Below are 18,755 nucleotides of genomic sequence, written 5' to 3'. Positions count from 1 at the left end.
CAGAGACTCATGGTAGGACTGTAGTGTTGTCCGGATCATGAACGAATCGTTCATTTGATCCAGATGATTCGACTCACAAAGAAGATCCGGATCATCACAATGAAAGATTCGGTTCACAGTGGATGTCTGTTTGGAAGAAACAGGAACATACAGAATGTACAGTGCAGGGAAAGTCCTGTCTTTCTAGTCATTTCACCCAGTCTGCTTCCCTAGTAAAATGATTCAAATGATTCGGTTCAAATATCTGGATCTTTTCAATGGTCCGATTCAAATGATCCGAATCCTTAAAAAGATCTGGACTTCCTATCACTAACCTGGAGCAGCTGCTTTGAGAGATGCATAACGATGCTCAATCTGACGTCCAAATTCAACACCATCATAAGTTGCGTTAGGGGCACTGTTATGCGACCATAACGTCCCCTAAAACGCAACGTTTCAGTGTGTAAGTAGCCTAACAGACAAGAGCAATTTTCACCTTTCAGTGCTCGTCATCCATTTAATTTGCCAATAACTTAATATCACTACTAATCACAATGAAATGATCTATATCTTGTTTTTTAACCACCAATTAGGCTTTTTGGGGTTGATATTTGTTTTCAGTAATTACTTTATTTTCTATGCATTTTAAAGGGAAAAACAAAGAAAAATGAAAAAATACACTTTCTCCAATTTCGGCCCCTATAATTTTAATATAAACACTGCTACTGTACATAAAACCCACACATTTTATCTGCCTATTTGTCCTGGTTATCACAAGATTTTAGTTATGTCCCTAGTACAAAGTATGGTGACAATATATCATTTGGAAATAAGGGTGTATTTTTTTCTATGGTGTTTTTTTTCCCCCACAAATATCACGTACACGCGCGCGGGAACGCACATGCATGCGCAGGAGCTTGCACAGCGGCAGCAGCGCTGTTTGACTTATAAAAAAACATCCTGGAGCCGTTAAGAGGCTCTAGCAGGACGTTTTTATAAGTCTGCTTGTCATTAAGTGGTTAAAGAAGAAATACAGATGAAGAATGAAGATTACAGAAAAGAGAAATACAGTATACTGGTCAGAAGGAAAAAAGCATACAGATTAGTGCATATAAAAGACAGAAGGTTTTCTTTTAATGTTTTCCCCCCAAAAATAAAAAATCTATTTTTATGGTGTGTGGTTTTTTTGTTGTTGTTTTTTTTTTTTTACGTAGTAGGGGACTATAAATACCTTGTTACCTGGGTCAGGTGGGTATCTGGACATCCCATTAACGTGGTCTTCCAGATTCCACTAAAATCCTCTCCATGACCCTCATCTCCTCCTTCAGGCGCTGTGGCTGGGGGTAAGATGTTTAGGCAGGATGCAGGGAGACAAAGCGCAGGGACCTGACTGATGGCATTGTACTCACTCTCATCAATGTGCTGGGGAAGCTGAGTCAGACAAGTCAAAATAGGAAGTCAAATGTGGTTGGAAATCACAAGCTGTAACCAAACTGCAATACAGCAATGTAAGAACAAGGAATGGAAATGCAGGAGTCGCCATGTATAGCAAGCACATCACAAATGGCTGACACCCATGTGTGCAGGTACATCCAGTGCTGGACATACATTAGGGCTGGGCCTACTAGAAATCACAATTGAAGGGAATCTGAAGTGAAAATAAACGTATCATATGATTTGTATGTGTCGTACTGCTAAGAAATAAAACATTATTAACACAGATATGAGTCTCATATTGTTTTCCAGTATAAGGAGAGTTAGGCACATTCACAGTGGGCTGTTGCGGTTTAATGCGACGTTAACCACTTTACCCCCGCCCGTACGGATTTCTCCGTCCCTTTTTCCATCCTTTAATCCCCAGGGACGGAGAAATCCGTACTTTCCGCGTTCCCGACGCTGTCCACGCTCCCGCTCGTAAACACGCCGCCCGCCGCTAGTAAACACGCCGCCCGCCACTAGTAAACACGCCGCCGCCCACTCGCCCCGAGATCAATGAACGGGAAAATCCATCCCCGTTCGTTGATCTAAGCCCCACAATGATCCGCTGCTCTCCTATGGGCAGCGCGATCATTGTGAGAAAAAACTCACGTGTCCAGCCTCCTTATACTTCCTCCAAGCTTCCGGAAGGACGCTTGGAGGTCGCATTAAAACAAAAAGTTACTGTGGCCATCTTGTGGCCAAATAGTAAACTACACCCTACACATTTTTCACATACAAATAAATGACTTTTACACAAAAAATTAACTCATTACCTCCCACTCTCCCCATTTTTTTTTTTTTTTTTGTAATTAAAAAAAAAATTCAAAAATTTACAATTAAAAAAAATACATAAATAGTTACCTTAGGGACTGAACTTTTTAAATATTTATGTCAAGAGGGTATAACACTGTTATTTTATAAACTATGGGCTTGTAATTAGGGATGGACACAAAACTGAAAAAAATGCACCTTTATTTCCAAAGAAAATATTGGCGCCAAACATTGTGATAGGGACATAATTTAAATGGTTTTATAACCGGGACAAAAGGGCAAATACATTTCATGGGTTTTAATTACAGTAGCATGCATTATTTAAAAACTATAATGGCCGAAAACTGAAAAATAATTATTTTTTTCCCCACATTTTTTCTATTTTCCCATTAAAACACATTTAGAAAAAAATAATTCTTGGCATAATGTCCCACCTAAAGAAAGCCTAATTGGTGGCGGAAAAAACAAGATATAGTTCATTTCATTGCGATAAGTAATGATAAAGTTATAGACGAATGAATGGAAGGAGCGCTGAAAGGTGAAAATTGTTCTGGTGCTCAGGGGGTAAAACCCCTCAGTGGTGAGTCACAATGCATCTGTGTTTAGAGGTAACGCACTGCAAGCAGTGACATTATTCATGCGATGATAACGTCGCACTGTGAACGTCCCACAGGATTATCATTGTAGGGTGGTAAGCTGTGTTATAAGACTTTATAACGCAGCTCCGCAACGTGCCACTGTGAATGCGACTTTAAGAAACTTCAGTTGTTATCTATGCGAAGGAGCTTCTCTAGCTCTGCGACTTTATAAAGTCACGGACAGCACTGTCTTTTGAAGCTCTTATCTCAACAGTCTCTCATTGTTTCTTCTTTATTTATGGTTTTTCTGCAGAGAAAAGTTCAAAGGGCCTGCTCTGTGAAATCATTTAAAATGCTGAGTGTATTGTGGAAACTGCAATTATTAGAGAATGATGCACTGTTATAAAAAAGCTGTATACCTGAAAATGAAAATGACACTATTTTCTTTGCTACTAATGTTCTATTAATTATCCGTATTACACAACCAATTCCTTGTATCATACGTTTTTTTTTTCTTTGCGCTTCAGTGTCACTTTAAGTGCTTTTGTATTGCTTTTTCCAGCTTTTCTATAGCAACTTTGAACCATTTTTGAATGTAGTGCTAGCAATTTGTATTGCGATTTCCATTAGGTCAAGGCTTTAAGGGTATAGCAAGTAGTTTTGGGTAGTAAAAGCAATGTAAAATTACTTTGTACAGCAATTGAAAAAAGATTTTGCGGCAATCCTGTACTTTGCATTGAAGCGCAAATGCTCTAAACATGCTCTATTCACTATCATTAATCTATCTCTTTTGGAATCATTGACTATTCCAAAATTCTGCTGAAAGTGCTTTAGTGGGTCCCAGGCCCAAGGTCTCTTTTCCACAGATGGCTGACCTGCTTGTTTGTTGAGCAATTCAGCCGCCTGGCTGCCCGCCACAAGCACCGTTTGGCTGCAATTACATGCAGCTGAATGGCGTTACCCCATGCACAAAAAAGTCTCTTGTTGCGTCTGAGCACCACGGTTGCAACTCCATGGGTGGGGCCGCCTGTCCACTGCCTTTGCTGAGCGCTAGCAAGCGTCTGGCCAGTGGATGGGAGCAGCTGACTGGCGGTGAATTCACCATCCTCAGCCACTTGTAGAAGAGGCCTGAATGATTTGTCTGCTGGCAGAGCAGTGGAATCACCATTTAGTGAAAAGCATTCTGTAGTCCCGGCCACAATCCTGCACATTTTAACACGTTTGTAGATTTGAACAAATGAGCGAGTGTCTAGTGAAACACTAGAAGATGCACTAAAGGTGGCCATAGACTGATCAAAGTATGTCCAATCAGAAAATGGTTTCTCAATTAAAATGGACCTGAATTCTTGTACAGGACCGAAGGAAAACATAAAAAATTCACCCTGTATTTATTTAGAGTTTAGCTTGTCTAATTCTCCCTCATCTGTGACTAAGCACAAGTTGTAATTTAATTCCTTAGCTGTGTCAGCTGACTGCCACGGCAGAGAGGTAATTTGTAAGCACAGGATGTTTGTGTATTTTTTTTTTTTTGTTGGAGATTTTAGAAATCACTCTGAAAGCGCCTGTGCAATGTTTTCCTATGAGGGTGTTCACATGTGCGTGTTTTGATTTTTGACACATCGCAAACGCGCTACAATACATGTACCCTTTTCTAAGCATTTTTGCTCAGTGCAAGGTATAGGGAAATCGCAAAGCGCTTGAAAATGGCAGGGCTGTGGAGTCGGTCCAAAAATCCACCGACTCCTCAGTTTAGGATTCCACCGACTCCGACTCCACGACTCCGACTCCTCTAATTTGCATATTACAATTTTGTTGATTAAAAGTATGTAACATGAAATTAGTCTCTTAACTGCCAACGCTTAGGAATTTTACAAGACAACTGAAGTGAGAAGGATATGTAGACTACTATATTTATTCCCTTTAGACTAAAACTAGTCCTTGGTAAGAGTACTTGTAAAAGGTACAAACCGGAACAAAGAACATCTATCAGGCCCTAGGCAATGTAAGTGTGGGTGCATGTAAGAATGATGTGCAGGTACTCTGCAGGGGAATGAGGAGATTGTAAACAGACAACACCTCTGTGTTCAATGTGCACAGCATTCTCAGTGGATTCCCTGCAGCTCTGTGGGGAGTGCATATGTAGAGTATAGTACTACTGTGTAACAAAGTAAACCTGAGACTGATGAAATTAAAGTTTTATACATACCTGGGGCTTCCTCCAGCCTCCTTCAGGATAATCAGTCCCTCGTTGTCCTCCTCCACCACCTGGATCTTCTGCTATGAGTCCAGGTACTTGAGCCAGTCAGGCGTAGTGCACATGCACACACTCCGCCGCCAGGAGCATTCTACACCTGTGCAGCACTATTGCGCAGGTGTAGAATGTTCCTGGCTGTGGGAGCGGCATGCGGCCGGACAGCGCTGACTGGCTGAATTACCAGGACTCATAGCAGAAGATCCGGGTGGTGGAGGACAGCGAGGGACTGATTAGCTTGAAGGGGGCTGGAGGAAGCCCCAGGTATGTATAAAACTTTACTTTTCATCCGTCTCAGTTACCCTTTAATTTGTAGTCACCAAACCAAATTTTAACAATATATCAAATTATTTGATTTCATTAGCAAAGGGAGTGCATACATTTGCATAAATCAGCATCAATGCAGAATTATTTCCATCTCGTTGACCATCTCTATTAGTGACATAGCTACACATCAGGCTTTATTCTTACAGCATAGATGTTATTTAGTATATATAAGAGATTCCTGTGTACACATCATATATACAGTCACAATCAGATATGTATATCTGACCTTAAAAATACGGGGACTGCTTTATTGAAGCAGCACAAGTAACTAATTTTGATTGGTTTATTTCATTTTTGTGGACTAAGCACAGCTATTACTGTATATATACTGTATATATACATTATTTTTTTATAACTATTATCTGAGAAATAAAACATTTTATCATATTTTCTATTTTAATTACAGTTACAAATTCATTAGGAGTCGGAGTCGGTGCATTTTTTTTCCCGACTCCGACTCCAGGCACCCAAAATTGCCCGACTCCACGACTCCGACTCCACGACTCCGACTCCACAGCCCTGGAAAAGGGCTTTGTATAGCGATTTCCCTAGCGCTTTTAAGAATAGATACATTGTATTTATTCTTTTTCGGGTCAAAGAGTTCACTTCCTGACTAACGTCAGGAAGTAAAAATCTCAATCGCTGAGCAAAAGTGCTTACAAAAGCTCTTCTAAGTTAAAAGTGCAGGGAAAAGCGCTTTTCAAAATGCTCAATAAATTGCTCAGCGCTTGCGATAGGGCTGGCGATTTAGAATGTGAACAAGGCCGTCAGATTCGCTTTAAGAAATACTTGATCTGTGCTCCACTGGCTGGAACTGAACAGGTGAATATGCTGAAATATAAAGATGGCAAATGTGCCTTCTTATTAATATGATCCGTTTATCACGAATGAAGGGTGAATCCGTTATTTTCAGTCTGAAGCCAAGTTCTGGAGGGTTTAGTTGGTAACGAGGAACAGATCACTATCAGTGGCTTTTCTCTACATTCAGAATATGGAGTATGTTGGCATGAGTTACCTCAGCTAACCCGACACTCCCATAGCGGGCACACCCTCCTTTGTGACTGTCCCACAGGCACCCCTCAGCCTGGCATGACAGCACTTGTGTGCTGTGTACAGTAACTGTGTGCTCCATACAGTGGCTGCCAACAACCTCTTGGCTGCTTAGATGACATTCCCGGCATTCTAACCAGCAGTGTGCTGAGTCATTATGCAGTCTGCAATTCTTCTGATGAAATGTCATTCAATGATATGGGCAAAATATAACATCAAATTATTACAGGAGAACTCTTCCAGGCATAAACGCGTATAAAATGCATTTCAAAACACTAGCGAAGAAAAGCACTTCTGGTCTGAAACTGTCCTAAGGATGCTGGCTGTGGGAGATAGAAACCAAAGGAGTATGGAGCCACCAGGAGGATGGGGAGGGGGTGTGCATGGCATTACTTGGGGGGGGGGGTATATGGGTCACGTGGCACTTTTGAGAGGACATACAGTGGAGGAAATAATTATTTGACCCCTCACTGATTTTGTAAGTTTGCCCAATGACAAAGAAATGAAGTCTCAGAACAGTATCATTTCATGGTAGGTTTATTTTAACAGTGGCAGATAGCACATCAAAAGGAAAATCAAAAAAATAACCTTAAATAAAAGATAGCAACTGATTTGCATTTCATTGAGTGAAATAAGTTTTTGAACCCTCTAACAATAAAAGACTTAATACTTAGTGGAAAAACCCTTGTTTGCAAGCACAGAGGTCAAACGTTTCTTGTAATTGATGACCAAGTTTGCACACATTTTAGGAGGAATGTTGGTCCACTCCTCTTTGCAGATCATCTCTAAATCCCTAAGGTTTCGAGGCTGTCTCTGTGCAACTCTGAGCTTGAGCTCCCTCCATAGGTTTTCTATTGGATTAAGGTCCGGAGACTGACTAGGCCACTCCATGACCTTAATGTGCTTCTTCTTGAGCCACTCCTTTGTTGCCTTTGCTGTATGTTTTGGGTCATTGTCGTGCTGGAACACCCATCCACGACCCATTTTCAGTTTCCTGGCAGAGGGAAGGAGGTTGTCATTCAGGATTTCACGATATATGGCTCCGTCCATTTTCCCGTTAATGCGATTAAGTTGTCCTGGGCCCTTAGCAGAAAAACACCCCCAAAGCAAAATGTTTCCACCCCCATGCTTGACGGTGGGGACGGTGTTTTGGGGGTCATAGGCAGCATTTTTCTTCCTCCAAACACAGCGAGTTGAGTTAATGCCAAAGAGCTCTATTTTGGTCTCATCAGACCACAGCACCTTCTCCCAGTCACTCACAGAATCATTCAGGTGTTCATTGGCAAACTTCAGACAGGCCTGCACATGTGCCTTCTTGAGCAGGGGGACCTTGCAAGCCCTGCAGGATTTTAATCCATTGCGGTGTAATGTGTTACCAATGGTTTTCTTGGTGACTGTGGTCCCTGCTAATTTGAGGTCATTCACTAACTCCTCGCGTGTAGTTCTAGGATGCTTTTTCACCTTTCTCAGAACCATTGACACCCCACGAGGTGAGCTCTTGCGTGGAGCCCCAGAGCGAGGTTGATTGATGATCATTTTGTGCTCCTTCCATTTTCGAACAATCGCACCAACAGTTGTCACCTTCTCTCCCAGCTTCTTGCTAATGGTTTTGTAGCCCATTCCAGCCTTGTGCAGGTCTACAATTTTGTCTCTGACATCCTTGGACATCAATTGGTCTTGGCCATGTTGGAGAGTTTGGAGTCTTCTTGATTGATTCTGTGGACAGGTGTCTTTTTTATACAGGTGACTAGTTAAGACAGGTGTCCTTAATGAGGGTGACTAATTGAGTAGAAGTGTCTAACCACTCTGTGGGAGACAGAACTCTTAATGGTTGGTAGGGGTTCAAAAACTTATTTCACTCAATGAAATGCAAATCAGTTGCTATCTTTTATTTAAGGTTATTTTTTCGATTTTCCTTTTGATGTGCTATCTGCCACTGTTAAAATAAACCTACCATTGAAATGATACTGTTCTGAGACTTTTCATTTCTTTGTCATTGGACAAACTTACAAAATCAGTGAGGGGTCAAATAATTATTTCCTCCACTGTAGCTATACTGGGATACGTGGCAATACTGGGGAGAGATGGCTAAACTGATGGGACATATGGGTGTACTTAGAGACTTAGAGGAAGAGAGAGTTCTGCTTGGGGGGAGGGGGTAACATTTGGTGGTAACATTTATTACAGCATCAGCTACTAATAATTCCATCTTGCATGCAATTTAGTTTTCAAAGGTTGTTATTGAAAGTGGCAACCTAAAAATAAACAGGAATATACCCATAGCCGGCCTTTGATATGAGCGACTGGAGCGGTCGCTCAGGGCGCCAGCTTCCAAGGGGGCGCCTACAGCTGGTTGCCTATACTGAGGGCACCTATACCTGATTTCCTATACTGAGGGCACCTATAGCTGGCTACCTTTACTGAGGGCTCCAACACCTGGCAACCTATATTGAGGGCACCTACACATGAGGTCCTATACTGGGGGCACCTATACCTGGCTACCTACCTATACTGAGTCTGAGGGCATTGGGGGGGGGGCACACTGCGGCTATAACGCGTGGTGCAAATTGTCAATGCTATCATTCTAAATGGGGGGGGGAGGCGGGGGCGTCTAACTGTCCCACTGATTGTTTTTATTAATATTCCTGAAAGGTTCTAGCCTTAATTTTTAAGTGTATTCAGGATAATGCACTCTTTCCATCCATTCGTGGTTATTAATAGTATTTTTTTCTATTATACAAACGTGACGTGTCACAGAGATCTGAGCATTTGGCGTGATGTGTCACAACGTCAAAAAGGTTGGGAAGCACTGTTCTAGGAGATATCTCAGGAGAAAAAGAGAATTGCATATGGGCATGTGTGTGTATACATGCGTGCGTGCGTGCGTACGTGTGTATATGAACATGGGAAGAGGCTGAAGGGGGGGGCACAAAAATCAGGTTTCGCTCAGGGCGCTGTGAAACCTAAGGCCGGCCCTGATTATATACCACACACTGGAGGGATACCAAAGATTTCCAAAATGTACAATACAAAATTGAAGCAGTGATCACAGACAATTTTTTTCCCCCCAGAACAGGCAAATAATCAAGCAAGAAATTCCTCAACAGAGGAGCATAATCCAAGCATAGAGATAATCCAAACTCCCACTCGGTGGCTGATATATGGTCCTGAGGAAATTAGCACAACAGTTTAGAGGCACTAAACTTTTAGATAGGGAATTTAGTAAATAAGGTATGCCTATTATGAGAAATTGGTCCAGTGCTGGACTTGGGGGGTGGTAAATCTGAGGAAATCCACTTGCAGGCCAAGCAGCAGTAATCATGTGTTGCTGCTCAAAGTGAAGACTAGCTTCAGGTTTCTATTCGGAGTGACATGTTGTTTCTGCTGGTTGTCCAGCAGGTAGATTTTCTCTGCTTTACCACCTCCCAGTATGACATTGAATAGGTCATATAGGCCAGGCCTTGTATGTCAACATAATCCAACCATGGGGACCATGTCTTTTGGAAATGATCTAGTTGATCATAAGTGATTGCCACCATCTGTTCATGGATCATTAGCCTATGAGTTCCCTGGATTACAGGACCCAATGTTAAAGAGATCGACACCATTGTGAGGTTAAGTATGATTTGGCTGCCACTGGATAAGACAAAGAACAGGAAATTTCGTACCCAATTTGTTATGACCTACAAGCAAGACAGCGGGATTTTTTTTAAAATGGATGCTGCAAAACACTCGAAATCAGACCACATATCCTATTCCAAAAAGCCATGGCCCATGGGCAATTCCACCATATGTTCCCCCAGTCTGACACCCCCTGAGACAAAATTTGATGTTAGAAGAGGATATTTTGTGAAGCCGTGATGGCAGTCATAAAATTACGATACCATTTGTCTCAGTTGTGGAATAAAAGAGCCTCCCCTTCATCAGTGAATCAAGACATGGTACCCACTTACTAGAAGTGTACCTTTCTGTTAGATCCTGATTCCCAAGCCTCCTGGATCATCTCAAGTTGACTTTTATGAAGAGCCCTCAAGTCTGCATAAATATAAGAAATTATTTCCTCTTCCAAGGGAGCTTTTGGTGCACCAGCTCTCAAAGGAGGTTATGTTAAAATCTATGGAACTCCAAGGAAGAAGCTTTTTCAAAAAGTGATACACCTGTGATAACTGAAAGCGTCTAAGGAAAGGTGGATCATACCTAGATAACGACTGTAATGGGATGAGCTAACCCCAGACAGAAAATGTTTCAGGAGCTATAACTTCCTGTCAAAAAAACAGTCCCAGTCAATATCCAGCCCAGGTTAGAAGTCGGGGTTCCCTCTCATATCAAACAGCATAGCTGGAGAACCTAACAGTTGTCTGCTGAACTTTTTCCAGAGGGACATAGTGAGCTGAGTAGAAGAGCAGTGCAGGAGTGATGTCATGCAGTGGGCAGGGTAAGTTGGGAGGAAAATACTCTTGGCTGCCGATTGGCCGATGTGATCCATTGGAATGCTGGCCGAGCACTCCGGAGCAGTCGGGGCTGCTGTACACACACTGGATTCTCGACAGAGGCAGTCATTCTCTGCCTCCTTAGCCGAGTGTCATCCAGCCTGTGTACAGAACGACTGGGGATTTCTTGGTGTGATGTAATAACATCACGCTTGTGATTGTTAGCAGACAGTATATTATCCACCTATCAGAGGTGAGCTGTGGCATGGCGTTGTGGTGGATGGACAGTGAGTGCAATGTGTGCACACAGGCAGCATTGCATCTGCTTATTATTTTCCTGCTTGGCAGATGCTGGAGAAAATAAGGGATTGGCAAAATCTTTTACCTTTTCTTACCCGGTTTTCTATTCCAGACACAGACAAAATGTACTAAAAGAAGATTTCCTCACATTGCTGCAAATGGCAGCTTTTATAATTGGTGCTTGTGGTGCGCCCTTCTTTCCAAGGCAACTGTGGTGCCCTTTTTTCCGGCTTCGCCAAAATATAAAAACAGAGTTCCTAATAAATACTAATTACACTAGACTAGGTTAAAAGAAAACAATTTTTTTTTTTATTATTTTCTTATTCCCTGCATTTTTCTCACAGTGACATTGAATTGTATAGTGGACACACGTTTCATGCAAATGATTGTGTAGGCTACTTGTGGGAAAACTGGTACATGGATGCGCGAGGCCTACGCACTTACATGGAGCTGTTGACTAGTCTGAACTGCGCCATCACAAACTCTCACTTCCAGTTTAATTGAATAAAAACAGCAAAATAATAAGAAAGAAAATAAAAATCCTGTAATTTCCTCTTAGCGCTGACTGTAATACTGATCTTTCTTTCTTGTATGACAGGTCCACAGTAAGGCAAATATGGAGACTGCTGAGTGTGAGACTTTGTCCACTGGTCAGAAGATGCCGATTATTGGACTCGGCACGTGGAAGAGCGCTCCTGGTCAGGTAAATTGTTATACTGTGTAACATATTACAGCAGAGGCCCCAGTATCCGGCACCATCAGAAATTGCCTAAAGCCGGATACATGTGCTTGCTAGTTGCTTGAGCAACTGGCTCAAGCAACCGACAGAAACTGAGAATTTGGACGAAAACAAATAAAGTGGCTGTTTATTTTGCTTGGTCCATTTCTAAGCTGTATACATTTGCATACATTTCATATAACATTTTGCGCCCACTCACTGACCATCTCACTGACTATCTCTACTAGCAATAGAATATTGTACCATGTTAGCCATCAGGTAATAATGTGCCCTGTTAGGGATATAATAGTAGACCAATATAAATGTATTTCCTTTGTTCTTTTGTTTCTACAAAAAGTAAAAAAAAAAAAAAGAAACCTAATTATTTGGAGTGGTTCCTGTGTGAAATGGTGGAGAAGAAAATCTGTTCAATGGGAGCTTCAAATGCACAATAAAAGAATAGAATGTAATACTAGCGTGTAATTGCCATTCCCTGTGGGGACAAAGTTATTGTGTGATGTAGTGAGACCTCCTATTTACCACCTGGCAGTCTAACTGTAGACCACTTTTGAATGGTCTGAGTGGTCTGATGTTTTTTTCCTCAATTTATATTCCATGATTGCGGAGTCGGCCTTGGTAAATCAGCGGATGCCCCACTACATGCTGTAGCAGTGGCATATCTAAGGAGTCATGGACTCCAGTGCAAGCTGTACATTGACCTCCCTCAAGCACTCTATATGTAATAATTGATACAGAACACCAAAATCTGGCAAAGACAGCTGCAGTATCAGGAATTGGGGGGAGGGGGGATAGTTTATGGCTGAACAAACTTGCGCACTTTTGTTTACTTCTGTGCAGACAGATAAGCATTGCTGAAAAATGCAGAGACGCACGCTAGTGTGTTCAGGCCCATAAAGGACAACTATCAAAGTCACAGCACTGCTTGTATTGGCATGAATGAGGCCGTCTCGCCCCTCACCCAGTGTTCTTGTAGTGGTCCTGCGGCTGTCAGCCTGTAGTGGAGGGGGGCACAATCAGGGCCGGATTACCGACCAGGCAACAAAAGCAGTCGCTTGGGGCCCCATTCAGAGTCAAAGGGGCCCCATTAGCACATAAACCAGCCCTTGCCATCCTGTCAGCGGTGGCTGGATGGTATAATGGTTAAAGGGACTCTGAGCAGTGCAGTAACTATGGAAAGATGCATATCATTTTAAAGCTCTCTTTCTCCTCTTTCCAATGATATCTAAACGGCTGCTCTATGCCTTTTAGTTTTCGATATTTTCGCGATTGAAATTGCGGCCACAGGACGACTTTTCTCCAAAGTCAGCGGTGGCTGGATGGTATAATGGTTAAAGGGACTCTGAGCAGTGCAGTAGCTATGGAAAGATTCATATCATTTTAAAGCTCTCTTTCTCCTCTTTCCAATGATATATAAACAGCTGCTCTATGCCTTTTAGTTTTCGATATTTTCGCGATTGAAATCACGGCCACAGGACGACTTTTCTCCAAAGTCAGCGGTGGCTGGATGGTATAATGGTTAAAGGGACTCTGAGCAGTGCAGTAACTATGGAAAGATTCATATCATTTTGAAGCTCTCTTTCTCCTCTTTCCAATGATATATAAACAGCTGCTCTATGCCTTTTAGTTTTTGATATTTTCACAATCGAAATCACGGCCACAGGACGACTTTTCTCCAAAGTTGGCAGCTCGATTCAGCACAATGCAATGAAATATAAGGAACCCAGGGGGATATAATTACAAACCTCGTGCTGGTAGGTGTGAGGATGTAATGAATTAGTTGTGGGTATGCTTAAAGGCATATCCACAGGCACTGCTTGGAGTCCCTTTAAGGGCTCTGCCGCTGACACAGGAGACCAGGGTTCGAATCTCAGCTCTGCCTGTTCAGTAAGCCAGCACCTATTCAGTAGGAGACCGTAGGCAAGTCTCTCTAACACTGCTACTGCCTATAGGGCGCGTCCTAGTGGCTGCAGCTCTGGCGCTTTGAGTCCACCAGGAGAAAAGCGCGATATAAATGTTATTTGTCTTGTCTTGTCAAATGATGCCGTGCGCTGCTGATTGTCTTCAGAGCCAGGCTCTCCTCCTAGGTCCCCCTCCTGCTACTGTGCGCTCTGCCGCTGCCCACTCCACCCTCCCTTCCCACAGAGAACCACAGCTGCAGCAAGAATGATAGCAGCAGATGGCAAACGCTCACTCACCTATCCATGATCCAAGCAATAGAGATCCCGTCTTCTGAAACCCATCTGTCTCTTCTACAGTGCAGCCGCTCGCTCTGAACTTCCTGATTCTCATATCAGACATGAAGTAGGAAGTAGTAATAGTAGTAGTAACAGAGCGGCAGTACTCTAGAGGAGACAGATGGGCTCCGAATGACGGGACCTCTATTGCTTGGATCGCAATAGGTGAATGTGATTCATCTGGTGCTGTCATTCTCCCCCACTGCGGCTGCCTTCTCTGCTGGACTATCGTATTCACTGGGATGGAGGCTGCATGGTGGCTGTCTAGTTTGGGAGGAAATTGGTTGTTCGGTGGTGGGAGTGGTTATGTAATTCTGTCTGGGGAACGGCTTCCGGTTTGGCGGTGTCCAGAGCTTTCTGCTATTGCCAGGCTGGAGATGCAGGGGGAAAGTGCTGCTGCTGTGATATCTGGCGCCCTCTTCACAGGGGTGCTCCAGCCCCTGAGTGCAAATGTCCCAGCCATTCATCTCTCACTCTGCAATTTGCCGCTGCTATTCCCTGCATTGTGCACCCACAGAGGAAAGCGTGCTGTTGCCCATAGCAACCAGTAGCTCGGCTGCCCGGTGTGTGCGACATATTGCTGTGCAGCTGCATCTTCTGATTCTATTACGACATGATGGGGGGGCCCAAATCAGTTACTTTGCTTAGGGCCCCATTTAGCCTTAATCCGGCTCTGGGCACAATACATAGACTATGGCACACACACCACTTCACATATCTGCCTCCCCATCAAGATGATCTGTCTTGCTTTTTGATATCAACTGGGCTTTTATGGGCGCTGTTGGTAAGGTACTGGGAGTACAAAGGACGAGATAATAATCTTTTAAAGCAATCTAATTTAATCTTTTTAATCTTTTAAATCTTTTTTTTATTAAAAATTATGCTTTATATGAATTATGACATTCTTCTAAAATATGCAAGCTTTGATAGTTGGCCATTAAAGGGATTCAAGCACAACCCTTTTTTTTTTTTTTTTTCTTGTTTTGTATCAGCTATAGGAGCTGCCATGTCTCCCCTTTTAGCTGACCATTATTTATGCAGGGGAAGGTGTGAAAATAGCATCTGTGACTTCTGTAAACTCTAAAGCACAGCATCCCATCTACCCCCTCCTTTAGAAAGCTGTTGTTGCTCTCCGCTAATGTGTGCAATAAGATAATTACATCAGTCCTGCTGAAACTTATGCAGTAGGGCAGGGCTAGGCTAATAAAACCCTCTGCTAAACTTGTAGATGTAAAAAAAGAGGTAAAATTGAGTTTTTTTCAATAATGATCCACATTGTTGGCATGCATATTCAGGGCTGGGACCCACTAGAGTTTTTTTTTTGTGTGTGTGTGTGTGTGTTTTTTTTTTTTTTTTTTTTTTTTGAGCGTTTAGGCTTCTTGCACACAGTGACTTTACAGGCGCACGTTAGTGCAGCCTGTAACGCTCCCCCAACGCACAGCAATGTAACACAAGTGGGCTGTTCACACTGCCCACGTTGCGTTACATTGTAACGCAGCAAAGTGCTGCATGCTGTTAGTTCTCCGCGGCTAAGCCGCGTTAGACTGTTTGCACATGCTCAGTCATGTTGGGGAGGAGGGGAGAGCGGCCGGGCACATGGCTAATTAATATTCACTGCACTCAGTGACGTGCAGTGTTTACTTCCTGGAGCGGCCGTTCTGTGCGGCGATTGGCCGGGCGGGACCACGTGATGCCGCATGCGTCCAAGAGTACGCATCACGGCATCACGGACGCCAGAGTGAGCTGCACAACGCGGCTCACTCCGACATCCACACCACAGAGCACCAGGCGTTGCGTTAGGGGCACGTTATGTGCCCTATAACGTCCCCTAAACGCAACGTCCTGGTGTGTAACTAGCCTACGGGAACGTTTTCAGTCACTAGCGATTTCCCTAAACGCTCTGCCACTGCCCAATGTAAATGGATGGGGCAGATTCCACTAGAGTTATTGCGATTAGGCAAATCGCAGTCGTAGGACATGCAGCATTTTGGGAGCATTTACATTCTAATGTATTCTATAGGAGCAGGGAAATCGCTCCCAAAATTGCTTTGCAAAGTGCTATCACAAATCGATTGCGATAGCGATTTTTGCGCTTTGTAGTGGGTCCCAGGCCTAAATGTGCTATTGAGATGCCCTGGGTGCTAATAATGGTGCTTGGTTCACTCTAAGGGCCTGAACACATCAATTACAGACTTGTATGCATTGCTGAAAAATGCTCAGAAGTCATCCTCTCAGCCTCACCTTGCAAATATTCCAGTTCTCTGATACCAGCCATCGGAGAGGAGGTTTCAGAGAGCAATGTTAATCAGTTTATTAACATACACCCACTCACAGTTATCTGACATCGCCATTTTCAGCAGGAACACTACCCATACAGCAGATCAGCATGTAGCTGCACTCCTATCCCTTTCTGAGCAGTGTCTGTCACACTTAAGGCTGCCATACACTGGTCAATTGCCACCAGATCGACCAGCAGATAGATCTCTCTGTGATCGAATCTGATCAAAGAGGGATCTATTGGCCGCCTACACTGCAAACAGATTTTGAAAGGATTTCACTATTAAACCGATTCACAATCTGTGGAGCTGCCACCGCACGCCCTGCTTACATTACCTGATCCGGCCGGCGCGAGTCCCCCCGGTCTCCACTGTCTTCTTCTCCGCTCTGGGCTCCAGCTTCACTTTACTTCCTGTCTGGAGAAGTTTAAACAGTAGAGAGAACTCTCTACTGTTTAAACTTCCTGCCGGGAAAGGAAGAAGTGAAGCCAGCCGGAGCCCAGCGGAGAAGGAACAGCGGGGACACGCGCCGGCAGAACAGGTAATGTATTGCCGCTAGCGTCGGTCGTCGGACATTCGAATGCCGCTATCGACTCTCGACCCGCCGGTGATCTAGCAAAATCTTCCGTGCGGACAGATCAACGGGAACGATCGATTTCGGACGGAAATCGATTGTTCGGTCTGCGTTTGCACAACGATTTCACAGCAGATTCGATCACACTGATCGAATCTGCTGTATATCGTCGGGAAATAGTATAAGTGTATGGGCCCCTTAACTGTGTTCCTTTTGTTAAAGAGTGACTCAGTTGGCAGACCACAGATCAGAATAGTAGCATTATCATGAGTCAGTACTTCTCCATTGCCATGAGTCAATACATTTGGTTTAGTGATTACAGATATTTATTTATTTATTTATTAACAGGTAAAGGAAAGAATGTTAAGATCAGCGCATAACTTATTTGCAAAATGAAAAAAAGGAAGACTTCTGAGTAAACACACATTGCCCAGTATAAAATAAAGTTAATAAAAATAAAGTGCACCTGTTACACTTACCTTGGGAGAGGAAACCCTCAGGATCCTAATGAGGCTTCCCCTGTCCTCTCCAGCCTCGGGGATTCAGCGCTGGGTCCTCTGAAAATTCCCCCGGCAACCTCTGCGCAGGCGCAGCAGCACGCAGCACTATGTACTTTAAGGGCTCCAGAGCCAGTGCAGTAGAAGATATCTGCTCGGGCTCTGGCGGAAATAGCCAAGCCCAAACAAGTCTGCTCCACTATAGAGCAGATCCGATGGAAAGCTTCTCCTGCGCCTGCGCTGGAGCTCAAAAGGTAAATATTGCCACACATGTAGTTTGGGGGCCTTCTGTGCGGGATTCAGGAGGCTGAAGAGGACAGGGGGAAGCCTCATTAGAATCCAGAGGCTTCCGCAACCTGACGTAAGTATCCCCCTGGAGGGGGGGGGGGGGTTATTACAGATTACCTTGAGCACTCAGTCTGGCTTTGCTACAGAAAGATTATAGCTAAGTCTGTCTTCTCTGGTGTCTTTTCAAGCCCAAGCCTGCCCCCTTGTGGCTCTGCTATAATGAATTATTCCCTGCAAAGCCAGACTGAATGCTCAGTCCGGGATTCTTATTACAGCTGATAACAGACACTTTTAGCAGTGAGGATGAAACAGAGAGCATGATAAGGGTTTTCTCCAATGTTCTTACTGATATATATGGTAAAATACACAAGGGTGCTTCGTCTCTGGTTCCCTTTAAGGGCTCTTCCTCTGATACAGTTGAACAGGGTTCAAATCTTGGCTCTTCCTGTTCAGTAAGCCAGCATCTATTCAGTAAGGAGTAGGCGAGACTCCCTAACACTGCTACTGCCTACTGAGTGCACTCTAGTAGCTACCTTGCAAACGCTTTGAGTCCGACAAGAGAAAAGCGGTCTACAAATATAGGACATATATTACTTTTGGAATTACTAGTGCTTCTTTGGTCCCAGCAGAGTTTCACAGTCCTGGTTGCATGGTGGTAGTTCCAGATAGTTTTTGGTTCTCTAAAGAGACTCAAAAGGCCCATACACACGGGGTATGGCCGTCGCCGCAACCACGTGGCACGCGCGTGTTGCGGCGTCAGGTCGCTCATATGTATGACTCGCGCGTCCCGAACTGTTGTACGTCGCAGCTGTCGCCAGGCGATTGACATGTTCAATCGCCGGCTACAGCTGTCGCCGCAACTTCGCCGGAACTGTCGCTAGTCCCGCGTGAGTACACGGGCTAGCGACAGGAGACCTACGCGAGTGAATGGAGCATCCGGCCGGGGGATGCTCCATTCACAAACCTGCCGCTCCCTGTTTGC

General features: G+C 43.8%; 1 protein-coding gene across 1 annotated transcript in view; it reads left to right on the top strand.

Annotated features, from left to right (window-relative positions):
- The window catches only part of AKR1A1 (aldo-keto reductase family 1 member A1), a 70,854-nt gene that overhangs the window by 9,132 nt on the left and 42,967 nt on the right, over positions 1-18,755 (top strand). The window contains exon 2 of the mRNA XM_068242520.1: positions 11,764-11,868. Coding sequence (XP_068098621.1) covers positions 11,782-11,868 — 87 coding nt within the window. The 5' untranslated portion in view covers positions 11,764-11,781. The remainder of the gene's footprint in view (positions 1-11,763; positions 11,869-18,755) is intronic.

Source organism: Hyperolius riggenbachi, chromosome 6 (assembly GCF_040937935.1).
Source record: "Hyperolius riggenbachi isolate aHypRig1 chromosome 6, aHypRig1.pri, whole genome shotgun sequence".
In the NCBI taxonomy this organism is placed as follows: Eukaryota; Metazoa; Chordata; class Amphibia; order Anura; family Hyperoliidae; genus Hyperolius; species Hyperolius riggenbachi.
The sequence above is the reverse complement of the archived record's forward strand: the minus strand, read 5'-3'. Positions and strand labels throughout refer to the sequence as shown.